Source organism: Chanos chanos, chromosome 12, assembly GCF_902362185.1.
Source record: "Chanos chanos chromosome 12, fChaCha1.1, whole genome shotgun sequence".
Classification (NCBI taxonomy): Eukaryota; Metazoa; Chordata; class Actinopteri; order Gonorynchiformes; family Chanidae; genus Chanos; species Chanos chanos.
Window position 1 is genome coordinate 9,346,951 of NC_044506.1, and position 27,699 is coordinate 9,374,649.

The 27,699-nt window shown below is 42.3% G+C and overlaps 1 protein-coding gene across 1 annotated transcript in view; it reads left to right on the top strand.

Moving 5' to 3' along the window:
- Positions 1 to 138: 138 nt before the first annotated feature.
- The window catches only part of npr1a (natriuretic peptide receptor 1a), a 56,174-nt gene continuing 28,613 nt past the window's right edge, over positions 139 to 27,699 (top strand). Inside the window, exons 1-4 of the mRNA XM_030788469.1 lie at positions 139 to 889; positions 14,601 to 14,788; positions 18,490 to 18,603; positions 25,991 to 26,126. Coding sequence (XP_030644329.1) covers positions 139 to 889; positions 14,601 to 14,788; positions 18,490 to 18,603; positions 25,991 to 26,126 — 1,189 coding nt within the window. The remainder of the gene's footprint in view (positions 890 to 14,600; positions 14,789 to 18,489; positions 18,604 to 25,990; positions 26,127 to 27,699) is intronic.

The following is a 27,699-nucleotide window of genomic DNA, read 5'->3' on the forward strand; positions in this document are numbered from 1 at the left end:
ATTTCACCCCTCGGTGAAATAACATAGATTTAAGGTACAGAGGAGAAATTCTAACACCAAACTCTGTGTACGTGCTTACTCTATTCAATTTTCTACTCCTGTCTGTAGGTGTGTCAACAACCATAGCCCTATCCAGCAATGCAGAAGATGAAGCCCTCTGAAGGTGTTGGGTTTCTAAGCTTCTTTCTCCTGGGTGTACTGAGTATTGTCTTATTTGGAGATGTCCAGTCAGAACCCGTTCCTCTACAGCAGCCCCAGACCAGCAAACAAGCGCATGTTTCCCACAACATCACGCTGGCTGTCATTCTGCCTCAACACAACACCGACTACCCGTGGGCGTGGCCACGCGTTGGTCCCGCCCTCCTCCGTGCGCTGGACAGGGTGAACTCTGACCCTTCCCTGTTGCCGGGCCACCACTTACACCTGCTCTTTAACAGCAGCGAGAATAGTGACGGGCTTTGTTCTGACTCGGTGGCACCCCTAGCGGCCGTGGACCTGAAAATCTCTTACGATCCATGGGCGTTTATTGGGCCCGGATGTGACTACTCCTCGTCGCCCGTGGCCCGCTTCACCGCGCACTGGGACGTTCCCATGGTAACGGCCGGGGCACCTGCAATCGGCTTTTCGCTTTACAAGTCCATCACCAACACGGGCCCCACCCATAAGAAACTGGGCGAATTCGTTGTGAGCATGCATAAGCATTTTGGATGGCACCGCCATGCCATGCTCCTTTTCAGTGATAACAACAATGATGACCGGCCGTACTACTTTGCGCAGGAAGGGCTTTACACGGAGATGCTCCAGTACAACATCTCGACGGAGGAACTGATTTTCAACGAGCAGGTTTTGCCCCCACCTCAGTTCAACGATATTAGCCAGCTCGCCCGCAGTAAGTGCCTCTCTGTCTGTTTCAGTACAACAGTAATAACAACAACAACAGCAACAACAACAACAATAATAATAGTAGTTGTTCATTGTGTTAGTCATGTGGCTTTTCCAAGCACTAAAGGAGGCTTTGCCTGCAATCTTGTTTGTAGGCAAATAATTGCCTACGGATTGTAGGTAAAGCCTATGACAAGTAAGGTAAAACACTGGCATGGAGACACTAAGATATTTGATAATGATTTAGGTAGAGGAGGCTGTAAGACCATGAACAATGCTTCCTCAGTGTTGAGAACCAAAGCTGCAGTTGAGTTCAGTGAAACCGACCAGTTCAGATGGAACATTCCAAATGGGACATACCATTGCTACCACGGCTTCACCATTGGTCTTTTGTTTTTGGTTTGTGCATGAAGGCGCTGTCACCTGTCTCTTTCTAGCTGATGTCTGTTATCCTGTGTCAATGCAAGTTCTCTCTCTGTTTGTCATTCCCAGTCTTTACACCCTCTCCAACCCGTCTGGGCAGTATCATCTGTGTTTCTTTTTTTTGGGGGCGGGGGGGGGGGGGGGGGGGGGTGGTTTGTCTGCGTTCAGTCAAACACTGTGTGCATTGCCTCTTTAATGTTTTCTGTGCTTTGTTGCACACGGCATTTTGGAACTATTCTCAGATGTTTGGACTTCACTCTATACTTGTCTTCTCATTGCAACCCAGCCATATGTTGATCAGCTGAAAAACGTCAGTCTAGAAATTCTTGTCTTCTTGGACTTGATATCGGTCCAGTTTATATTTAATCATTCCCATTTGTGTTCCAGAATTTTCTTTAACCAAGATAACAACGGCTCAGCTTTCAGAACTCAGCTCTGGTCCTCATAACCCAATAACTGCCCGTGACATCAAATTTAAAACCTTAACATGTTAAGATAGAAGGCACCAAGAGTAACTACAAAAAGAACTAAAATAAAACATTAACATTTGACCCTAATAAGGAAGCTATTCCAGATCATTCCACGAGAGCTAACTCAGTGCAGGTTAATGCGTGAGGTTATTGGGTTAATGTTGCACAGCCAGTTTGACAGGCAGCGTTAGAAGCCCCCCTTTGGTGAGCAGAGACTGGGCCTTGAGACCCAGTGAGCTAATCACATTCCCACTATGGAGGGCCCTTTAGGAGCTGACGCACACAGAGCTCTGGAAACAATTAACTCAGAAAGTAGAGAGACATGAGAGAACTCTTCCCTGCATTTATGTCCTCATTTGAATCTGACAGGAACCCACTGGAACCTGGCATGAATCCAAAACAGGTGTAAAAGACATGGAGCGAGAGAGAGAGAGAGAGAGAGAGAGAGAGAGAGAGAGGATGCTTTTAGAGGTAGAGAGCAGATGAGACCTTTCTAAGGTATATCGAGCATATTGGAAAGATAAGACAGCGCGTGTACCTGGATGTTTTGCAGACCAGGTGAATGGTGATGAGAGCTCTCTCACAGATAGGAAATAAAGTTACAACGGAGCTGAAATCAGAAGGGAGAGTCTGAAGAGCTTTGAAAAAGCTGGAGATATAGAGAGTGTGTTACCATTTGTCTATCTATCTATCTATCTATCTATCTATCTATCTATCTATCTATCTATCTATCTATCTATCTCATTCTCTTTCTCTCTCTTACTGCTGTAGGAGTGTGCAGATCACTCCTTCATTCGTGCACTGAGGGTTGAAAGAGAGCTGCCATCTCTGGGGCTCAGGGCAAGGTCATGAGGCCTGCATTCAATCATACGGGCCTTGCTTCTAATACTCGTGTCTATGAAAGACACGCTGGGTCTGTCTATGCAAGGCATGCTGAGCTTTGGAGCGTTTTCTGTGGCTATAGCCTCACCTCCATAAACATAAAGTTATTTTGTGTTGAAACACAAAGTCTAACTGGTTTTGTAACAAATTCAACTTTTCCCAGGCAAAAATGCAACCTTAGTCAGATCTGTCTCTCAGTAACCCTGAATATGTTATAATATCAGTTCAGGCTCAATCCCATATACAGAAGTTCTTTACAGTGACACCATGTACTTTGAGCTAATAAAACGATTTGTTGTCCTTTATTGCATAAATCATTGCCAAGGCTTTGCTTCTAACGCCTGGCTTTGTACATAAGGGGTGTACACATAAGTTGTTGTTGGAATGTTTGTCTTTCCCTCTCTCTCTCTCTCTCTCTCTCACACACAAACACACATGAACTGTGTGTGTACGTGTATGTGTGTGTGTGTGTGTGTGTGTGTGTGTGAGGACAGTGTAAGTGGACCTGCTGTGCCCTGGGACTTCTGCTCTTAGCTGTAGAAAGCTGGCCCTACAGACATTTTGGCAGCTAAAGGTGCCGACACAGATGTGAAAGTTGGAGGAGAGGCGTGCTGGAAAACGGCAATTAAAAACATGCCATCCATTTACTACTGCCATTAACACACGCACACACAGAGAGAGAGGGAGAGAGAGAGAGAGAGAGACCGAGGGAGACCTCAGGCTTTTCTACGCTGAGTGGAAACAAGAGAATCGAAGAGGAAGTTTTGGCTGTGACTTTTCTGCCCTGTATGAAAACAGTCCAATTAGATCAAATACCTCAGCACATTGTTCCTCCTCCATGCACACGTCTGTCTACTCTTCAGTCTCTGAGGCGCTACAACAACGTTCCCTCATAAAACAGCCGTACAATTCTCCACCTTCACAAGCAATCGTCGTACAGTGTCTATTATCAAATATAAATGCACTTGCTTCTCACTGTACACAGTGAGTCTGCAGTGATGGGTAGTGATATAGATTGGTTCGTTAGACACATTGGGACCTGTTAAAAAAAAAAAAAAAATTGCATTCTGTCAGCGTGCATGTTTATGCATGTCTTTCAGCGGAAACCTCGAAGTTATTTGAAGATCTTTAAGGCAGTGAACCTCAGGGACTCTACATCTCCCCACCTTCTTGCCCCTTTTTGCCCTGCACATTTTTGTCTTAGCCCCTACACCACTGATTCAGATGATCCATTGCTGGATAATTAGCTGTTCAGCTGAGTCAGATGTGCTTGTGCAGAGATGAACCGATAAAAAGAAGAAGAAAAAGAAGACGTAGTGCAGGATGGGGGTGAGAGAAGCTGTTTTAAGAGAGGGATTTTATAACTACTTGACTTGCTGTGTTTAGCAGAGCAGGGGACTGAGGAAACATTTTACAGTGTTTGTATGTAAATGAACAGTGGTGATTACCTTCTTTCGGTTCTTTGACTGCCTAGAGCCTCCCTAGATAGTAAAGAATCACCCCATGTCTTGGACTGGACTAATTATCCAGGACAGTACGAGTGTGAACTGGGATCCATTGCTTGAACAGATGGGTTTTTTATTTTATTGTACACACACACAAATCTGTAGAATTGTGAAGGTCGTAAACTCCTGTCTAGTTCTGAAAAAAGGCCTACTTATGAACATTACTAAATGAGAGAATTGATTAAAATCTCCATGGGGCTTTAATTTTGTACATGAGCGAATTTTCGGGGCTGACTTCATTCTCTGAAAAGAGAGAGCAAATGGTGTGCTCTTGGTTTGTTAATTTCAGTTGTCTGATAAGAGCGAGAATGTGAATAGAATAACTGATTAGGAAAATGTTTCTGTTTTTTCAAGTGGGTCCTTTTTAATCCTCTCACACCCAGCAATTTAATCAGTTTCCCAAACACTTTGTGCCATGCCCTTCTGGTACTGCGGCTTGTGTCTCAGCTCACCGTTTACACGGTACACCGCGCAATGAGAGAAAACACCGTGATAATTTGCTCTTTTACCGTTGCTGTATCTGGGCGCTCATCTTATCAGATTGTTAGACATACATTTTTTTTCCTACTGAATTTCAATGATTTTTTAAGTATATTTCTATTTAATCATTTAATTATTAAAATCATTCCTTATAATATTTAAACGCATCAAGTTCGGCTCAGATGTAAGTAACTTTGATCTGCTGTTGTCTCCATCAAATTTAATGGTCTGTAGGGGGGGGGGGGGGGTTGTTGTTGTTTTTTGTTTTTTTAAATCAATGATTAAACATTGGATTGAGAAAGATGTAGAATAAAGATAGAGAGTAGCCTAAAGCAGTTTAAAATCAGAAATTCCCATAGACAGATTACAAAGCCACAGCTCTAACTTTAATATGTGTAATGAATGACTATATTCCTGGTAATTAGTCTGGCCATGGACTCAGCAGGGCTTGGCTGGTGGCATGTTGCCTTAATAAGGGAAAGGGCGTTTGACATTGTGATTCGTAGGTATTTCCTGCGCACCATAATTCCTTTGGACTTTTGTTCTTCTTGGCCGTGTTTTATGGGTTTATTTTGGTCGGAGGGGCCGGTGTGACCGCCTCTGCTCTTTTTTCGTTGACCGTGTCACACGGTCGTTTTTCATTTCGGGAGCAACCTGGGAATCATTTTGGTGGGTTCGGTTAGATTGACCGAGGTAGGAGGAGGAGGAGGAGGAGGAGGGGGAAGCAACTAAGGGATGAGAACGTTCCTTCGCTCGGTGTCGTCTCCGAACCTACTGTAACTGATACCGCCGTGACCTTTGGCCCCGACTTTCTGCCGTAAGGTCACGGCGCAGCTGTCAGTTGTTAGGTTCGGACCCAAATGTTTGGATGACAAATGTAAACTTCAGCAGATGAATCAAGTTTTAAGTGCTTCTAAGTGTACACAAATCAGACGTGACTTTGCTTTGCTTGAGGTAGTGGCTAATTAATATGCAGGCTGTTGTAGACGCTTAACTTTTGGTAACCATGAGAAAAAAAAAATCCAGCTGAACCTGATACTTTCTTGATTAATAGGAGAATATGTGCCTTTTTTCAGCATATTAATTTACCCTGTGTGGAGCATGGTCAAAAGCCATTAGCAGGAATGCCCCGTCCGTCTGTGACGCAGCCCCCTCCACCCCCCCACCGTAAATCACCTTATGGTCCCAGGCACACTTTTTATCATGTCCCGCAGCGAATCCTCTCTAGAATTCCCAGCATTCCGGTTCTCCTTGTGAAATATCCTTTTGTTGTTTTCCTGTTTGTTTCTTAAAACCCCCTCCTCCTTTTTCCTTTCTCATCCAAGCCCTAAGCCTTCCAGGAATAATGCATGGTGAAGGATGAGGATGGGGGTGGGGGGTGAATTGCTTGTATTTTAAGGATAGTGAGGGGGTAAATGTCGGAAGCAGGGGGTTGGGCTTAGAAGCTGAACACAGTGATTTGCTGCTGTCTCTCGTCAACAGCCCCATTACGTCTCATTATGGTTGTGTGTGTGAGACCCAGTGCTTGGGCTGAGATAAAGGGCGAAGGGACCCCTAATTCAAATGGCATTGCAACCTCCAGCTCTGGATTATTCAGCCAGTCACCGGGGGTCCTCCTCATGTGGCCTGTTTTACATCCACAGGGCCGCTTAGACCACCGAAACCTATGTCTGTGTCTCCACGTTCAGAGAGAGTGAGAGAGAATGTGTGTGTGTGTGTGTGTGTGTGTGTGCGTGTGAGAGAGAGAGAGAGAGAGAGAGAATGCCAACACATAATATCTTAAGGGTACATTGAATGAGAGACATGTCATCATCTGTCATGAGGAACTAGAAAGCACATTTGTGGATTGAAATTGTGGACTCATGCCAATCCAAATTATGAACATTTGTCTTTTTTGCCTTTCCTTTTTCTCAGCCCTTCTGAGATTGTTTCTCATGTGTTTTGCATGAATTTCATTTTAGGCATGAGTTATATTCGCTCCTCAGGGTCAGATCTCTCCCAGTCGAGCTTAACTGGGAAAACTGAAATGAAATAGAATCCCAACGATTACACACACACACACACACACTGTGAACAGTGAGCAGTGAATTTGTCCTTACACACCAGTGAGCCCATCCTTACACACCAGTGAGCACACACACACCAGACGCAGGAGCAGTGGGCAGCATTCCTTGCACCTCTTGTCCACGGCTGCCCAAATGAAAGACAGAATAGAGACACACACTGGGTGATGCTCCCTTTTCCTCCTCTCCTCCTCCTCCTCTCCTCCTCCTGTTTTTAATGAAAGGATTCCTCGGACTTTTCGCGCAAGGCATTTACACAGAAAGGAGTTCGTCTCTCCAGTGGATCTTTCAGGGGGTAGGGGGGAGAAACTTTGACTGAGAGGATTTTATATTGTGGTTGCCGGCGGCGATTGAATGCGACCAGAGAGGAGTGTTGCCATAGCTACAGGGAGCATCTGTGGCAGGGTACGGCCGGCGGGTGGGTGTGAAGAGACCTGTCACCTGCCGTCCGCGTCGTAAATTTTCATTTAGTTTGCGCTCGTGCTGTCAGTAGGAAACCACACACACACACATACACACACACGAGCGCACCGATTCATCCAGCTATATATCCACCTACACAAGCAAAAAGCACCCCCCCCCGCCCCACACACACACAAATACACACACACAGACACACACACCTACAGACATTGGCCCTGACACACATTGTGGATGATCGTAGTTTTAGCTCTTAGACCTACTGGCCATAGGTTAGCCAAGGATACTGATGATTCACATGTTGATCCAACAGGAGCACGTTTATGCCTCTTACACTTCCAGCCTGTTCACTTTAGCTAGTATGCAGCCTTCTCAGGCAGCTTTTATTATTATGTTGACAGCGCTGATGCTACAGAGGCTATAGGTCCCATGTTAAAGCTAAAGGAAAGCTATCATAACTGACATCTGTGCACAAAAAAGAAAACAGAGTATCATAACCAACGGTTGAGTGGGAGAAGAATCAGTCAGGAAAATTAAGCACCTAGCCATCGTCATTTTGTATGGTCAAAACTGACAAATTTTTTAGTTTTCTTATCAATTTATCAATCAGTTTTCACTGTTGATCATTGCTTATTGAATCCAATGGGCAGGACAAGCTTGAGGTGGCCAGATCATGGACTTTGATTTCCAACAACACACTGCAACTTCTCAAGCTGTCTTTAACCGGAGGTCTTCACTCCCACGTGCTAGAGCGCGCCAGAGTGCATCTTTTCACACAGGCGCATGCTGTCATGCATTTTATGACACTCATTTACGCACTTGACAGGTTCATGAAATGCCGGGGCCTGTGGAGAACCCTCCGTGTGAGTGTATTCTGAACTCTATGAATTCAGCCTGATCGGACCAGAGGAAACCAAGGAGTCTGTGGCACGTCTGCGAGGCTTGGCAGATGGGAACGTGCCGTTTAGCTAAAGAGCCAGTGAGGCGAACCTCCGGAACGTTCCGGAGCTAAATGGAGTTCTGGGCAGGCTGAACGTGCACACAGAACATACACACGCACACACACATACACACACACACACACACGCACACAAATACACACAAACACACACACAAACACACACACATTTATGTGCCAGGGCCTTAATCTGGCTGATTTATTACATCTGATAAGGTTGTGCGTGACGTGCGTGAGGGGTGAGGGGAAAACGTCTGGCAAACGCACCTGGAGTTTCAGTCACTTCTAATAAAAGGGGCCATCTGTTGCCCTTGGCGACCCAGGCCAAGACATTGATAATCACCCCTGGTTTGCGCCATATGCGGTTTGTCACCCGTTTTGAGAGTTTTTGTAAGGTGATTGTTAGCACAGTCTGCCTGGAACTGGACCCATGCCGCATGTGATGGTTCCTCAGTCTCCAGAAAAAAAGCCCGCAGAACTCTGGAATATGGTACAAAAACACTGTCAGATCGGATTAGGACAAGTGTTTGTCACGTCGTGCCCTGTTCCTCCCCACCCAACAGAGAGGCAGAGAGGAAGGCAGCTTGGTGGACATTAGAGACTGGGCATCCAGACTGTGTGGTTTGGATGTCTGTGAGTCAGAGACAGAATAGAACTGTTTCTTGTTTGGACTGTTTGGATTTAGGAAATAATTTGGGAGCAGGACAAAAATGTAGAAATTCAGAAAATTTGGCCTTAATTCAAAATGCGAAGCAGGACGTCCACAGATAGTTATGAGAATCGAAGGACTGTTATTTTTCTCATTGTTTTCTTTGTAAGTATAGCAGTCTTGCTGTACAGACAGAGCACAATTTGGCCACCTTTTATTTCAGCCTCTCGATTTCGCTGGTGTTCCTCTTGAAAGGAAATAATGAAATTCAGCGAGTCAGTCTAGACTTTGAGGAAAGGCTAAATGTAGCAAATGCCATTCACTCTCAACATTACTATACGCTGGGTAAAAAAACAACAAAAACAAAACTCAATTATCGTTCTTACTACTGAGCATAGTTATTTCCTTCTTCTAATAAGACAGCTACCTCTTTCTGTATTGCACCATTCTTCAGTTTTTCTTGCTATCGCTCTTTTCGCTTTGTTGGTTTAGCCATCTTAACCCTTCTTAAAACACATAAGGAAAGCATACCCAAAATGCAGTATGCTGGTTATGCTTCACTGGCCTCCCAGGTTTAATTAACTCAAAGTTCCTGTTTTCCATGAAAGCGCCAAGCTTTTTCAGAAAATGCCTCCACAGGCCATTAATTCTCAGAGTGTGACACTGGGCAGCTATTCATCACAAGCAGTGACATTCAGAGGGCACAGAGAGAGAGAGAGAAAGAGAGAGAGAGAGAAAGAAAGAGAGAGAGAGAGAGAATGAAGGAAGTCATACTCCAATCAAGTCAGACCAAGTCTGAGTCTAAGGATAAGAAATATCAAATTTAAAAAAGGAGCAAGAGAGAGAACGAGAGAGAGGTGAGAAAGAACAAAGATGAGGAAAGAGAAAGCGGGGAGAGAAGGAGGAGAGGTATGTTGAAAGACAGAGATGGAGAGAGCATATCTTTCAGCATTAATGAGGATTCTGGATTCTCTTCAACACTCCGCGTTTCCTATCTCTGTTCTCTCCCGCCAGCTTAATATCTGTCCTGCTTGTTTGGACATGTCTGCCTGATCCAGCTAATCTTTCAGCATCTATCTTAAGACTTTTTCACTGAGAAGAGAAAGTTACCAAGCAGAGGTAGCTTGTGTGGGATATATATCGCAGCACATACCATGGGATTGGAGGGTACACTGGTTTTTATAGCGGGATATAAAATGGACTTTATGGCATTTTTATAGGTCCAGAACACAGGGTTCTGTTTTTTAAATGGGAGATTTAGTAGGACAGGGAAGGATAACAGGTTGTCTTGTTTTACTTTATGGCTGTATGGTTAAGCCCTAATTTAATTAAATTGCCTTTCAGTTACTGGGTTTCGCAAAGACACTATGCCTTTGTGCTGTTGGATGCAACTCCATTTAGACTTTTAGTTTTTTGTTTAGGTTTGGTATTCGCTATGGCAGCAACTGTTTTAACCAAGATCTTTGATTGAACAACAGACAGTGTGTTAGTTTAACTCAGTCCTTTTCAGAAAAGTGCACAAATTCGTTTTAGATCTTATAGATCTGATGACCAGATGTTTTCAGTTCTGAATATGAAAAACTTGTTGCATACCTTAACTACAGAAGTATAAAATCTCAGACGTGCTTCGAGTAATTATTTGAAGTATTTGAATAACTGGCGCTTGTCCCAGCGGTCTCACATGCCTCATTTACCTCAAGTGGTTTTCTATTTAACAAAACAAAATTCTAACTGGACCAACAAGTCTGTCGATTATCAAAACCACACGGAAATCATGTGAATGACCTGCAGAGTGTGTTTTATGAGAAATGATCATTTATAATATTGATGAGGAGAGCATGGTTTCAAGGAGAGGGATCACTGAAGACAACTGGAATAGGGCCTGGTCATTCTAATGATTCATATACCTATTTGACCCAGGTCTTATTAGCCTGTGTAATTTCAGCTCTAGATGAACAGCAGTTTAATGAACATGGCATGTTGCTTCCTGTATGTTCTTGCGGATTTCACCAGGAGCCATCCTGCTGGAGAAAGTCCTGTGTGTTCACGCCAGGTAACACACTCTGACGAGTGGGCTCTGACAGCGTGAAATGAAAAAAAAAAAAACTGTTTATCCATCACCTCCTGCTGAAAGATTACAAGTAAAGAGGAGTGAAAATGCACATACACACACACACTCACACACACACACATGCACACATGCATCTTCAAAGTGCTGTGACACTGGTTTCTTCTCGTCTCAGGACACCATTGGACAACAGGTGTTTGTGCTTTACAACATGCATCTGTAGGCTAATCAGTGGATTTCTGGTCACTAGACAGATAACAGCCCTGGAATCTGATTCTGGCATCTTTTAACTGAAAGGAGTTGGGAAATGACTTCATAAGTGGGGTTCTAATCTGCATTACTGAAGAGCTTGTCAGAAGTCATATCACTTCATGTGTGTGCGTGTGTGTGTGTGTATTTGTGACTGTGTGTTGCTGAATCCATGTGTGCATGCATGTGACCATCTGCAAGCACAAGCATGTGTCCATGTGTGTGCGTACACGCGTGAGTGCCGGTGTGTGCATGTGTCTTTGTGTGTGAGAAAGATGGGGTGTGGGCGTGTAGCACTGTTATCGCATGTTTACCATTGGAGTCGATTGTTGAATAGTCAGTCTGGATGTGAATGCAGATACTGAAGGAGATATGACTGTAACTGAAGCAGATGGCGACATTCAGAGAAGAAGTATTTTGTATTCCTCTCTGTATTGTACTCGATGGCGTAACTGCAAAAACACAATGACACACCATCGGTACCGATCCAGAACTTCTGTCTATCAATGAGGAAGCAAATTGCTTTTAATTGCCGATCATTGGGCTCAATGACTCTTAATGCAAATCTTCAGAACAGGACAAGTCTGTTTCAATTGTCTTTCATTAATCTTTGACACTGAGAGAGTTTTGATTGGTTCGTCAACTGGTGAACTGCCACACGGAGAGCAGAGGGACCGCCTTCTGCACTGTAGACCAGTGTAATTAACATGTCAACCGAGACCTGGCGGGCGAACTATGTGTGAGTGAGGTTGACGTGCGTCAGCTGGTAATCGAAGGGTGTGACCTTAAAGAGGATGTTGAAAGAATTTCAAACAGACGCAGTTGAAGAGATACTCTCAGATCACAGTTGATCTGTGAGAAACGTCAGGAGCTGTAGCAAGTGACTTTGGCAGCACTCCGTAATAACATTTATAAAGCCTTTGTAAATTAACAGTGCGTAATGAATGTACCATTAATAAATTATTAATAAATGATCATTAATCATTAGCTACTACAATACTTTATTTAATGCTTAACATTTTTATTAACTATTAGAGAGTTTCTGACATCGTGTATACAACCTTGGCTAATTAAGGTAAATCTGTAATCAAACCTTTCTTTTGAATCTTTTGAATAATGAACAAAAAAGTGGTTAAACATTAGGAATGAAACCCCAGTGTAAAATGATTAAACATGAATATACTCAAGCATCCTGCCGTGGTGCATTCAGTGAATATTTAGATATATCAATAATTCAGTGTGATACCTTAATAAAACAGTATCATCAAAAATTCAGTTTTCAACAATGAACTGATGTACTTTCTTAATTTTTTCTGATCATTTAAACAGATTCCAAAATAACTTTGTTCATTATCATGAATAATCGATTCACATGAATAATCCATTAACATGAATAGCTTTTTTTTTTTAATTTTATAATATTTTGTTATTATCACCAAGATTTATTATTCAGATACTCTCAGTTGTGTGACCTCTAAGAACTAGACCTCGATTTTGAAGGCATCACTTCACACACATTAAAGCCGTACTATGAAAAAAAAAAAAAGAGAGAAGAAAAAATGTAAAACTGTGATAACCACAGTCATAATATCTGTATGCCAGAAGACAGGGTTATGGAGCCTCACTTATCAGTGGCAAAAAAATCCATACTTTTTCAAGCCATTACACGGAATAAATTTGCTTTTAATGCTTTTAATGGAAACGGACTTTGGCAGCTGACACAATATAATGTGAAAATTATTCATATATAATTGGGGAAAGCAAGATGCGCAATTAGCATGTTAATGGGAATAAACAGATCTGTGGCTGTTGGGCTGAGGGGTTTTACCGGAGGGTCTTTGTGTTATTTACTCCATCTTTACCTGTCTTTTCCCTTCAGCACACCTTTTACTTACTGACAGTGAGCACGTGCATGTTCAGTCTGTAAATATACACTCTCCTCAACTTTTTCTTTTTTTTTTTTTTGGTTTTTGGGGAGAGAAGGGGGGGGCGCGTGTTTGCAGATGTGGTTAGCTCTTAGTATGTTTTGAATGTGTTGTGTTATTAGTTCTGTATTTCATGTCACAGTGTCATGGTCTTTTTTGTTTTCTTTTGTTTTTTAACTGCATGTTCAAACCATCAGAATTCAGTCTTCTACACTGATTGCTGAAAGAACTGCATTTGCTCTTTGGAAAAAGAAAAAGAAAAGAGAAAAAAAAATCCCAGAAAAAAACCTTCACCAAACTACGTTAATATAAGGAGTCAGAACAGAAAAAAATGTTGAATGAAAAAGGGATCATAGTCTTCCCTGTTAAATTTTCATGTTCGTGTACAGTCTATGTCAAACAAGTGAACAAAATGCTGATCATTAGTAAGCATTCATTTCCTTCATCTCTCTTCTCTAAATGTCTTACACGCAGAGAGTTTCGGGGCTCTGTGGATAATTTTCATTACAAAATAGCAGCCTTTTTTTTTTTTTTTTTTGAAGTCAGTCACAGTTATTAAGGGTGAAATATTGTAAGTCGAACAGACACGCTTAGAGGCTATTTAAGCTATTTTAATATGTCACAGATGCTGCTTTCATTTTTACCAATGCTCCGATACCAGTGTTTTATTAAGTCTTTGAACTCTGATATGAATGACTCTTCTCTATCTGGATCAAAGCAAGCGTTCTTTTTTTTGCTTTTCTTTGCTTTTTTTTTTTTTGTTTTTTACCTCCATAGCAACTGTCTGAGTATGTTATGTTTTGCCAGCAGAGAGCACATTCTGTGATCTTTTATTTATATAAAATTACACCTCAATAATGGCCCCTTTCATTGCCCCCCCCTGCCCGCCCGCCTCAACAGGTGACAGAAAAGTCACAACTCGAGAAAGGTAGAGCGAACATTAAAAAAAACTCAAAAAAACCAAGGCATAAATGAATCCTCTTCATTTCTCTCCCTCCTCTTTTCATCTGTCATTCTATGATATGTTTAAAGGTTGGCGACTGGTGCAATTAGCTCCCTCCCAGCTCCAAATTAGACATGATGGGAGGGTGGAAGCTTCTAGAGATAATTGCTCTGGTGATTTGAACTCCAGTCGTGGGATTATTAGAGATCGTATACCTTTGCTTTATACACTGAGGCTAACGGAGCTGTCTTTCTTCACCACATTTAGCTGCCTTTTTAGCTGCACACTTTTTAAACCATCATCTATGATGTCTTTCTCTTTGTTTACAGTAAACTTGGTTGGCGTAACAAATAGAGGACTGCATAGGAAAAAAATATACATCTCTCTTTTCTCTCTCCCTCTCTCTCTCTTTTCTATGATTTGTCACCTTGCTATGAGAGTGTTAAGTAAATACTCCTACAGAGGAGAGTTAATTTGTGTGTGAGGGGATTTACGGATGTAAGAAATTCTACAGAAACCTCAGTTGAATGGAGAAGAATTGTCAAAGAAGTGTATGTGTTTGGGCTTTGTGGAGCAGTTTACAGTGACAGTTATAGACAGTTTTTTCTCGCAATACTGTACCAGTGGACTCCCCCACATAGTTTCTGTTACAGCAGTATTTTTTTTCTCTTTCCTGTTCATAGTTGTGTATGTGTGCTGCTTGTGGGAGACCTTCCGGAAGCTGATGGTGGACTTTCAGAAGGATGGCTTTCCTCAGGAAGAGTATGCCTTCTTTTTCATCGACCTGTTTGGACGCAGTGTGGAGTCTCAGCCAGCCAAACCATGGGCCAAAGGGGACGCTGATGACAATATCGCAAAGAAGGCCTTTAAAGTGAGTGTGTGTGTGTGTGTGTGTGTGTGTGTGTGTGTGTGAGAGAGAGAGAGAGAGAGAGAGAGTGTGTAAGTGTGATGTGTGTGTGTGTGTGTGTCTGTGGTTTTATCTGTTTGTAAAAGAGAGAGTAAGAAATTGAGTACAACAAAGAAGACAAAAATCAGAATGATCAAAACTTACAGATTCTCTGTCTCTCCTGATGGTTTTTCTCTGCTTCCATGGTTGAATCCACCTGTAATTGAATCTAAGGTTTCCACTACATAACATTCTTCCCTCTTTTGAATGGGAAAGGACAGATTATGTCCACAGAGAAAGGAGAGACAGAGAGAGAGAGCGAGGAAGTGAGAAAGAGGGAAAAATAAACAGGGAGAGATAGAGGGAGAGAAAAGGTGAGTGACACCATTTGAGAGCCATGAGAGAGACACACCATGAGAGACAATCAGCCTATACAGTCTGTTACTCTATATTGATGGAAAAGAGAGCTGAATAAATTTACTGGGCAGTTAGTAAGTGAAATCACAAGTTTAACAGTCTATAAACTTAGTACAAGATCCTCCTCACAACACACCAGCTATCTCCAGATGTGATTCATCTGCTGTGACTCCAGTGGCTGGCAAGATGCCTGGAGAGGAATGTGTTGTCTGTGTTTGTGTGTGTGTGTGTGTGTGTCAGTGCGTGTGACCATCTTTAAACAAATGAGAAATATGACAGGACAGTGACGGTGCTGACCGTCCTTGCGCCGCTTTACAAAAACACAAAAAATGTAGGATGTAGGTGTGTCTGTCTTTCATAGCACTCAGCACCATTGGAACGGTGGGCAGTTCAAAATGCACCGGTTCAATGTTTGTTTAAAACTCAATCTACAGAACTTAACTATTTCTTTTTTTCCCCCGTTTCTTTCCGAAACTGGTTTGCATATCATTTAACCAATTTCAGAGCAATCTGAATTGTTAATAGCTCAAGGGATAGGATCTGGGAATCCGCCTGCTCCTGCTTATATAAAAACTATTTTAAAAAGGATGAGGTAATTAAAGCTATTATCTATGAAATTGGTATGAATATTCAGTGTTATCTGCTTGTGTGAATGCCTGATTATCCGTTTCCATGGGTTTTAACCGCTCGCTGCTCTCTGGGCGTTTCCTAGTAGTTCAAGAAAAAAAAAAGGTTTTTTTTCTGTCTGTGAAAATTTAAATCTGGTATTAAGAGAGAGGGAAAGCGAGTGAGAGAGAGGGAGAAAAAAAGAGAAAGAGATCGGGGGGTTGGAGTAATCATAGAATTAATTAACCCCAGTAACTCAATTTCTTTAAGTAAATAGCTTGTTTATCTCCTTTGTGAAACAAGGCTCTCGTATGAAAGTGGCTTCAGCTTCACAAAAGTTTCATCAACTCACTTTTCTACAAATCTCTATGAAGCAGCTCCCACACAGTAATCACAGCAGAGTGGACTAGAGCACATTTTGTGTCAGCTTGAACTGAAAGTTTTATCTCTCTAATTTGTGATGTAAATGAATTCCCACTCAGAATGGCCATTTGCATTTGGGCAAAATAATCAAATTTCTGTCAAGATCCGTTTGCTTTCTTTTAGACCCGCTTTTAGTTAACGAGTCTCCCCACGAAACCTTTCATTTCATCAGCCTAGCGATCATTTATGGCAGTGCATATAAAAACGACTATTTCGCAACTGCCACTTTGTGTTTGATATTTTATATTGTCATCCATCTTAATCAAACTTTATTCTTAATCTGTTCAGAGTGCGAGCAGGAGGACCTATAGCAGTCGATTGGACATAACTGTATTAGAGGATGTGAACACTGGCTTGTGACAGACATCGATTTCTACGCAGTGTGAAAAGAATCAGTTTAATCTCACTGAAGAAAGAGGCTTGAATGTATTACCTAAGGAACAGTTACATAACTTTGCTGGTTCCCTTCTGTCTCATATTGACACTCTGCCAGCGACAACAGAGAGAAGAGCTTTGTTTGATCTTGACTCTGAAAATCGATAAATATTTGTTTGCTGTTCCCAGTTTTTTGTCACTCCGACAGCAACTTTACCGTCTCCGTTCATGGTGTTTAAAGAAAAGAGAGTAGGGGAGAGATATAAAGGTGCAGGGCAAGCTGTAGACCGCCGGGAACAGACAGAGAAACCTCGCCTGAAACGGATTCGTGGGCGCAATCTTAATTAGCGGCCTTTCGACCCGCCGTCGTCCGGAGGTGGTGGGGCAGGAATCGGATGGCGTACGTAACAGACAGAAGCGTCGTTCTTTAGAGATGCGAACTCTCCCTGAGGACGGCCAGGTGATGTCCCTCACCCAGAATTCCATCACGCTCGTCCTAATCATCCACCCTCTTCACACACCCCCGGAGTCAGAGGAGGGTCCGTCTGAAGAGTGAAGAGCACCATCAGCCAGCAATGATGCCGAAATTGCCTATTTCTCTCTGTCTCTCTCTCTCTCTGTCTCTCTCTCTCTCTCTCTGTCTCTCTCTCTCTCTGTCTCTTTTTGAGTTAGCTGATTGATTTGCGTTAGTCATTTTGCTGTTCGGGGTTCTGATTTTCGGAGAAAGGCATTTCTCCCTGGTCACTCATAAGCCCGACATGTTTGCTCTCCAGACAGGAAATTGAAAATTAGATTGGCATTGGTTGTTATGCGGTTTGAGTATACGGTCAGAAATTGAGCATTAAGAGGCGGGAAGCAGTGACTTTTTCATTTGCCTGTATGTGTATGTGTGAGGGAACTTTTACGTGTTTTTTTCCGTTTACCTTTCTCATATAAAAACTGCGAAATATAATGAGAAATACAATGTCCAAACAAACAGATCGGTGAGAAGCACGCCCGGGGGGGTGGGTGATTTAATTCGCCGTGTTACTCTGAAGTTTAATTGCATTCAGATTATTATTAATGCTGGAAGCATGACAGCCATCTATTCAAACACTGTTTTCTTCAAGGAAATTGGTTGTCGTTTATTGTGCGCGTGTTTATGTGTTTATTTTGATATGTCATTCATTTTCCCTTCCTGAGCTTGTTATTTTCTGGCAAGCAGTAATCAGACAGGGCTGATTTGTGAGAGAACAGCAGGAACACCGATGACAAGGGGGCTCTTTTCGATATTGTCGTTGATGGACGTTTGATGTTTCAGGGTTTTTTGGGGTTTTTTGTTGAAGTGGTAAGATTTAATCGGAAATTTGTGATATGTGAAGTGATGTAAAAATGTAAAGCCACAGAATGTACAGTACAACAAGCCTGTTCACGCACACTAGGACCTGCTTGGGTTAAACGATGTAAAACGATGTTTTAGCTGGAAAACAAAAAGACAAAAAAACTTTTTTGTTCGCAGGATAGCTTGCCAGTTGCAAAGTAGAACACTGTTGGTGGCAGGTAGCATTTGGAAAAACAGATTAACACCTTGTTAAGCAACTGTGGTTAGACAGGGAGAAGAAACTTCGAATGCACCATGTTTTCTGATTTCCACATCCTGATAACAAAGTGAAAAATCAATGATTATTGTCCCCAGTCTGCATTAAAATGGACAGTTAGAGATTGAACAGAGGACCAAGCTTATCACTGAAGTCACTGTTCTGAGAGGAATGAAGTTACAGGGATTGTAACGTTCCACTCACATCATTTGTAGTGAATTTTCGGTTTTATTTATATTTATGTAAATTTGTTGTTTATGTGACCTGCACCCTTGTGTTCCTTTGCAGAGTGTGAAGATCCTGACCTACAGAGAGCCACAGAACTCAGAATACCGTGACTTTGTGTCCAGACTGAAGACAGATGCCATGAACATGTTTAACTTCAGCATTGAAGACTCTCTGGTAAGCTGGAGGGGGGAGAGGACTGCAGGGGTGAGAGGAGCAGACAGATTGAGAGAAGCGGAAAAACAAAAAGGATAGATAACAGATGTGTATGTTTTTGTATTTATACAAAAACATACACACACACACACACACACAGAGACATGTACACATACGTGCGCGCGCGCACACACAGACACACACAAGCTACAAACTTTGAATACCATTGTGGAATTCACAAAATTCCACACTAAAAATTAAAAAGCCACATTTTCATTTCTCGTTGTGTTTAAAGGAAGCTGCCATCCATCTCACACACATTCTTAAAAGTCTTCAAATCCCTGAAACCTGGGACCAAGTGGTAATATGTGTCTTTCTCTGTCTATCTCCGTCATACCCCCAGAGTCCGTCGCAACAGTCAGTATCTCTGTTGTTTGTTCCGTGTGCCTTTATTGCTTTGAGCGGTATTGTTTTCTTTACAAGGTCAGCCAGATCCCTTAAGACACTGTTTTTCACTGCACAGAGAGACACACTGAACTCTCTGTCTCTAGCAGTGTGCCACCACAGAAATAAATGTGAATAGTCAAAGACAGAGAGACACGGACGGATCGAGAGAGAGACGGAAGGGGGTGGGGGGTGGAGTGATGATTTGGATGGAAAGGAAAGAGGAGAACTACTGTGACATCTCCTCTAGCACGCAGACAGACCGACAGACAGACAGACAGGAGAAGATATGACTCATGTTTTTACATTCACTCTCCCCAAATCTACCTGGAAAATCCACTGCCTGCTTTTTGCACAATGAACAGACAGCGGGGAGCTATGATAATGACTGTTTCTGGTACACTCCTGGTACAGTGCCTTTCTGCCGGACTCACTCTAGTGAGTGGCCCTGAGGCTGCAGTCCAGCCGTGCGTTTGTGCAAACTCCCGTCTGTCCCTAGAACTGTCACCCCACTCTCTCTCTCTCTCTCTCTGTGTTTTTTTTTTTATTTATAAAATGCCCAAACAACATGAGTCTGGTTTTCTCCAGAGATATCCCTTTTGCTTTCTCATTGTTTTTTGGTTGCTGATGTTTTTTGAGTGCTGCGATATTTGTACCGCCATAGTGAATTCTCTAATGAACCTTGGATACCGTTTCTGGAACATACATGTATATATATTTACTTTTTGTTTTTTTTTTTTTTTTGCTGTCCAGTCAGGATCCAGTATGTCTGGTGCCAGTAGTCTTTATATAGTTTAATCGCAGTTTCAATCTGACATTTTATTTTTTTTAATGTCACCATTCATCTTAATATTTCTCTTCTTGTTTTGTTTGTTTTGGGGTTTTTTTTCCTTTTCTTTGGACCTGGCAGGGTTGCGTATACCCACCCATCAGGCTGGGCTCCGCCTGATGTGTTTTTGAAACTCAGTCATCTTTGACATTCGGAGCCAGAAAGCATTTTTTTTATGCACTTGGACCCAGTGAATCTCACGTTTTTTACTGGAAAGCAGCGCGTCATAGGGTCACAACTTCCAGTCCTCTAAGTGACACCTCTTTTGGGAATCATTAGACGAATATATGCCAGTTGCACATTCATTAGCTTGATTCAAGTGTCAGTTTGTGAGGACTGTTCCTTCCAGTTTAGTCTCAGGAGATCTTAGAATTTGCACGAGAAATGTTTCCGCACGGCCAATAAAGCAATGCGAGTGAATCTCAGACATGCCCGCTCTTGAAATCTGTCATACCCTGAAAGCATACAAAGTGAGTCATGAATGCATTTGTCTGAAAAAAACCCAGCACAGGTTCTCATTTTATCTTTTTATTTATTTATTTACTTATTTACTTATTTATTTATTTATTTATTTGATGTGCTATATGCTTAACCCTTGGTGCACACATTTTCTTTTTTTCTTTTTCTTTTTTTTTTGAAAAAATAACAAGGTATCCATTTGGGGTTTACTGTGCATTACAGAGTGTGCTTGTTTTGTTGTTTTTTTTTGCCTGTTAGCTTAGCACACCAGTTTGCACTCCCTGTGCTTGTCAACTAATTGGGAATGTTCCCTGTTCCAGCTTGCTACTGACATGTCCGTCTGTCTAATTAGTTCCCCTCCTCCATACGACCCCTCTTACCACTCCCTTCAACAATCACGCTCCAGTGAACCAAGCAGTAAGGACCACAGACCATTCTGAATGAGTAGGAAAAGTTTCATTCTCATTAAATGAAATCTTTTTTTTCAGTAATGTATTAAAAACACACACACACACACACACACACACACACACACACTCTTTTGTATGCACCTGTTTAAAAATGTGAATTTTTCATGCTCATTATATTCAGATGCATTTGAGCTCCCTGACTCATTACAAGGAGGAGAAAAAAAAAAAGTACAAGCTAAATTTTTAAAAAGGCTCAAAATGTTCTTTCTCCCTGAAAGAGTTTCTTCCATAAGCCTGAAAAAGCTTTCATAATGAGACTGATATTTTGAACTGAATAGTTTGAAAGAAGGGGGAAGAAAAAAAGCCTGCAGAGACCCATTTGGAGATCTGTGTTTGAATGAAAAAATCTTTATGGATATTAATCTCAAGACAAGCAACAAGGCCAAATCAAACACGAGCCAAACTCTGCTGAATCTCGCAGCAGCTGGTGGAGAGCTTAAGGACAGAGGAGTGAGCTTATGAGTTTGGTAACCAACGAAGTTCTTGTGCAACCTGAGCCTCTCTCAAGAAGAAAAAAATATATAGCATGTGATTTAGGCCACATTCTAGCGCTTTAAACCACATAGAGGTTTGAATATTCCATTTAAATGCTGCTGATTTGTGGAACAGAATACTAAAGGCAAGACAAATTATTTGGGATCTTTTTTTTTTTTTAAATCGTAGATTGCGTTTTTCAGTCCTTAAGTGGTCCTGTCTCCATTCTTTTCCTGTCTCCACTTTGTGCGGAAAGATTTTTTAAACACACGTAACATGGTAATGATTCAAATTAAAATTGTCAAACATATGCATGGATTGGTCAGAGACAGTTCACTAGAAACCTGACAGAGAGCATCTTGTCTTTGGATAGATTTGAGCTCTGCCAGTACACAAGAGTGTAATTTTCCATATGACACTTTCCAGTGATGGCTCCAATTTCCTCTTCTGCATGAGGTTTGACTACCCGCTCTCCGTCTTTGTCTTTGTCTTTGTCTTTGTCTTTGTCTCTCTCTGTGGTGTATGTGTGTGTGTATGTGTGTGTGTGTGTGTGTGTGTGTGTGTGTGTGTATGTGTATGTGTGTGTGTGTGTGTGTGTGTGTGTGTGTCTCTGTGGTGTATGTGTGTGTGTGTATGTGTGTGTGTGTGTGTGTGTGTGTGTGTATGTGTGTGTGTGTGTGTGTGTGTGTGTGTGTGTGAGTATCCATGTCCTTGTGTGACAGGCATAAAGTTAGCCCCTCTGTTGAAGGAGGAGCCTAAATTTGCAGTGAGTGTTGCTGCATAGCACCCACTGTTGCTCTGAACAGGAGACGTGGGCGTCCAGCACTCGCATCCATTAGAGGTGAAAGAGAGAGGGAGTGAAGGAGAGAGCAACGGATGGAGAGGAGAATTAAAGATGATGAAGTGTCAGAAAGGGCCACTCATAGTGTCAGTCAAACTTCCTTCACATCACTCTCTTCAATACATTCCCTCACTCACTCGTTCACTTTCTCCCTCTCTCTCTCTCGCTCTCTCTCTCTCTCTCTCTCACACTTTCCTTCTCTCATTGTCTCTGTGGGTTGATTTGTAATGTTTGCTGTTTTGTTTCTCTTGCGTGTCTTTAGTTGAACATTCATGTCCAAACTGACAACGTTTTCTCCATGTCACTCAGCCAAGCCAGTTAATCTACCTTGTTTGCCTTTGGTTCATTTGCATTTCTCTCTCTCTCTCAGTCTCTCTCTCTCTCTCAGTCTCTTTCCTCTCCCCCTCTCCTCACTCCTCTTCTGTCACACACAGATGTTCGGTGTAGATTAGTCCACAAAGCAGCTGCTGGAGCTCAGTGGTTGCCACGGCAACCACACCTTGGTGTAGCCTCTCTTTCCTCAAACTACCACTTGCTTTTTGGGGGGTTTGAGGGGGGGGGGGGCGTTGGAGCTCTTTCATTCCCTACTTGCATAATGGCCTCTGAGAGTTTTGTCTGGGTCTCTGTGTCTTTTACCATCTCTGACCTCCTGGATTGAAGAATGTGGCAGGGGCTTTTTACAACACTGCTGGGCCCTGTTGCTAAAATTAGATGATCATGTCTGAAGCTTTTTTTTTTGTTATCTTAGCCTGAGACTTAGTTATTCAAATGCGGACATAAAATACTGAAAAACATGTTGATGGATGAATGAATGGTTGCATGGATGGATGGATGGCTGGACGGATGGATGGCTGGATGGGTGGAGAAACTGATACCAGAGTGAACTGACTGGACAGAGATAGATGGCTGGATGCCTGAATGAATGGAAGGAGGAGTGAATGAATGAGTGAATGTGAATGAATGTGAATGAATGTTTGATCTGTGGCTGACTTTGTGGGAACTAGTTGAACTGGTATTTGATAATGCAGTAACACATTTTGGACCTCAGATATATATATTTTTTTTTTCCAGTCCCATTGGTGGGACAGATCATTGACCAGCTGGTCCATGTTAACAGAGTAAGGGCATCAGGAGGTTACATGCTTAGCTTCTTTAATGTTGGATCGGACTGTTTCCGCTCTAAACTAGACAGGCGAAGCAGTCACACATGTGCAGTCCAGTTCATAGCTGACTTGCTTAGTCAAACAAATAAAAACACTTGATTCATGAGAAGGCCTTAGACGCTAGCGCTTAGAGTTTCAGTGTGGAGCACTTGAGTTATTGTCTGTCAGACAGGCCTCTCTCTCTCTCTCTCTCTCTCTCTCTCTCTCTCTCATGAGATCTTTATGTAATATCTGGTCATAAGCACATGTAGTCACAAACACTACCATATGTATGGAGATGTATCCAAGACGTTAGGCCCCTGTTGACCTGCTATACTGCTAAAAATAATGTTAAAATACCCCACATTGGTTTCACATTGTTTCACAATGGTATGACCATGTAAAATCATGCAGAAATTCAATTTAAGAGGCATCATTTTGCAATGTTCAATAGGACTCTCGATGTGGAATGTGGAAGCGTTTTTTTCTCTGAAAGGAACAATTCATGTTTCTTAAATTCTCGCTTCATTGAAAATGTTTGTTTGACAATCAACTAGAGTGTGTACAAGCAGGAAAACCAAGGTGTCTCTGAAAAGACTGATGAAAGAAAAAAATCGAGTGGATGAGACAGAGAACAATGTTCAAGTGAAAAACAAATGAAAGCAGTAATAAAGGTGACAGGAGAAAGGGAAGTAGGGTGACCAAGGTCTCAGGTAAAGGACAGATTGATTACAGAGAGAAAATGGTGGAGAGAGAGAGAGAGAGTTGTAGAGTAAAATTGGGATAACTCAGCGTGTGGTCCCTGTAATAGGTCTCCTTTTCTACTTACATGGATAAGAGTGGATTTGAGAGTGATCCCGCTCCAGAAACACAAGTCAAATTGGGCTCAATATGGTATTCACCCCTCAGGACACTTCAGGTTTTCCAATCACACTTTCATCTTTTCAGACAGGAGTGAGAGAGAGAGAGAGAGAGAGAGAGAGAAGCGTAAATGCAGAGCATTGGGGTGTGGTCTCTGCAGATTAAGAAATGAGCATACCTGTCAACATTGGGCTGTGAAAATAAGGGAGATTATCCGGCGCCCCGCCCTGGGCCTTCCCACCAGCCTCACCCCTTACATTTAGACAAGGGTGCACATAGTGAACCCTGAAATCCCCACTAGGCAACCATTTTCTTTAGAATATCAATAAGGATTGGATTTACTAGTTACTACGTTAACTATGTGACTACAATTAGATGAAGGGTGAAATGCTGTGAACATCCCCTGCGTTAGATTAATGAAAACACAAAAGAGCGTACAAAATCAGCACTCTAAAATGCGTGACGTAAAGTACCAAATATGACAGGTAGGCACTCCAAACGGCTCACATTTATAGCTATTCTATAGTACTAAATATATCCAAAAGCTTGAGAATGTGGTCAGACGGGAAATATATTAAATATTGATCATGAGTTTTCTTTGCGCATATTCGCTCAGCGAGCGAAAAGTTACCTAAATAACTAGAGACTCGAGATCTTCAAAGATTAAAGCTGTCCTTCAGCACTTTCCCATCAATCTCCCACTTTCACGGGAGATTCACGGGTAAATGTTATAATGGGAGGACAGTGGGAGAGAAGGCTACAATACGGGAGAAACACGGAAAAAAGGGGAGGGTCTAGTGCTTAATTTTCATAACTTCAGTTGGCTAACAGTCTGAATGACTTTAAGCTGTTTTTTTTTTTCTGTCATATGGTATATGCCCTAGCAACCATTGCCCTGCTTGAGGGCTCAGTGACAGAGTACTGCCAAAAACTAAAGCCACAGGTCTCATCGCTAAGCCTTTCCCACCACGTTAATACAGTGCGTTAGCATGTACATGTGCATGTTTCTTTCCTGCTGCTGTGGGGAAAGTTACCTTACTGCACACTAGGGATGTGCATCTCCGTCACTGAGGCCGATACGATACACATCTCGATGCATTGCAGTGAAGCGAGCTCACTAGTTTCCAACACCAGACTCACAAACTGCTTATCCTCAGTGTCAGTCCTCTCGATTGATTTGATTGGTCAGTCGACCAGACGGTTACAATGATGTGATGTGCTTGCTAATATATGTTCTTGTTCTTGTGTGGAAAAATTAAAAAAAAAGAAAAATTACACGTGTACTGTGGATGTGATCTTTTCAAAACTGATAGAAAAAAGTGAGTTTTTGAAAATATGTGTATACGCGTGGACAAGGCCACAGACCGCACCAAAAGCTACATGAGGATGGCAGCACATGAGGGGGAGAGCTGTTATGATGGTAATGGCGGTGACGGGCTCAACACCGCGGCACAGCTCCTAATATCGTGGTATGACGATGATGCGGTTATTGTTGCAGCCCTATGCACATCTGAGCTGTTTGCATTATTTACTTCTACTGGGCACTGTTTATGCTGTGCATACTGTTTGTTACTTAATTGCTACTTTTCTGTACTGTATTGGTTCTATCGCTGCATTGCACATCTGAGCTGTTGCAGTATTTACTGTTCATGCTGTTTGTTACTCAACTGCTACTTTATTGCTATTTTATCTTATTTGTCGTTCTATTTCTACCTCATTTATTGTTTTTATAGCATCAAATCTGGAAGTTACAAACTTAATCTCGTTGTACTCGTGCAATGACAACTTTACTTGTGCAATGACAATAAAGATGTTTTATTCTATTCTGTTCTAAAATGTTTCTGTGTAACTATGCATGTTAACGTTATCTGTCGGTTCCCATCCCTAGATAAACATTATCTCCGCTGATTTCTATGATGGAGTGATGCTGTACGCACACGCTCTGAATGAGACACTGGGACAGGGAGGAGTCCGACCTCTAGGGAAGACAGTCACCAGTAGGATGTGGAACCGCACCTACCACGGTCAGTCTGTGCTCATTCACACAATGCAACACACACACACACACGCGCGCGCGCGCACACACGCACACGCACACGCACACACACACACACAGAGACACACACACACACAAAACCCACCATATACATGATTTACTCACAGGTCATAAACAGATTAAAGGCCAAAGTCTTAAATATCTTCTCACTCCTTCCACACATTCGTAGGCAGGGGTTATTTTGTCAACCGAAGATACAAATCCAAAAGTATGCAGTCCCAGACATGTAACTTCAGTATTTCCATGTTAAACATCTATCATATACCAGTCAGTTTTGGTGCAATAAATCAAATATAGTATCTAAGGGCACTGTTTTGTGTACAGTATCTATGTAAAAAATCTTTATTCAACGCCCACTCCTGTAACGTCCAGACAACACATGGTTAATGGTGTGTTGAGTTTTATTTACACAGAGTTTACCATTTCTCCAATCCATTTATAAATGTCACATAAATCCACTCCTATTTGTCCTCTACCATCTCCATTACGTGTACACAGAAGAAGTTGACTACTGTGTTTAATTACGCTCTACAGGTACCTCCATTCAGTTATCCCTCTGGATTACTTAATGCAGACAAAGTGTATCTTTTTAGACAAGACTTTTTGAATCAGATAGACAATTGTGTTGAGAGAGAAGGAGAGTATGAGGGAGGATAAAAAGACGGGTAAAAAACTTGCCAGATGTGCCAGACCTAAACAGAAGAGATTCTCTCTCTGGGAAGCATGTGCATACAGCCTTTGCTCTGCTGTCATGCTGACTAAGCACATAGCCCTGTACTTCAGTAAGTCGTAATTCTCTCCTGTCACGAGTGTGTTAAACTGCATACTGCCTCACAATAAGCACCAAACACCTACAATCGAGTGCGACCCAAGCACCAAGGCCACTAAAACCCTGTGATCAGAGAGATGAGTTTAGAGTGAATCACATGAATCGGCAAATCAAGAGGAAGTGTCATTCCTTGAGTTGCCCAGCAGTTGCTTTGCAAGGCTCCGCAAGATATTTTGTGTGTATGTGTGCGTGCGTGTGATTTAAGTTGATGAGAAAGAGAGAGAGGGAAAGAGAGAGAGAAATGGGAGAAGAGATATTGTGTGTGTCTGCATTGACCTGAGACCTGCATATCTTCGACTTCTCATCTTTTGTTGGATGTTGGATCAACACAACCATAAATCATAATCAGGGAACAGAGGAGCACTGGTACACTCTGTGTGTGGTGTGTGTATGTGTGTGGTGTGTGTGTGTCTGTGTGTATTGGTTTAGATTGTGCGGATAGTGGGAGCCCCTCTGTCTTGCTTGTCTCCTGTTTATTTTAAAGTGTGCTTGTGTGCGACTCTCCTGGTGTGTTGGTTGACAAGACCAAACACTCAGTGACACAAAGTAATACATTCAGGCAAGAGGTAAACTTCCTCTGAGGTCATGGGCTTACTCAGGAATGCTGAGAAAAATGTGCGTGTGTGTCTGTGTGTGTGCGCGCGCGCATGTGTGTGTGCATGTGTGTGTGTGTGTTTGTTTGTTTGGCCTGTTTGAATTTGGGTTTAATATG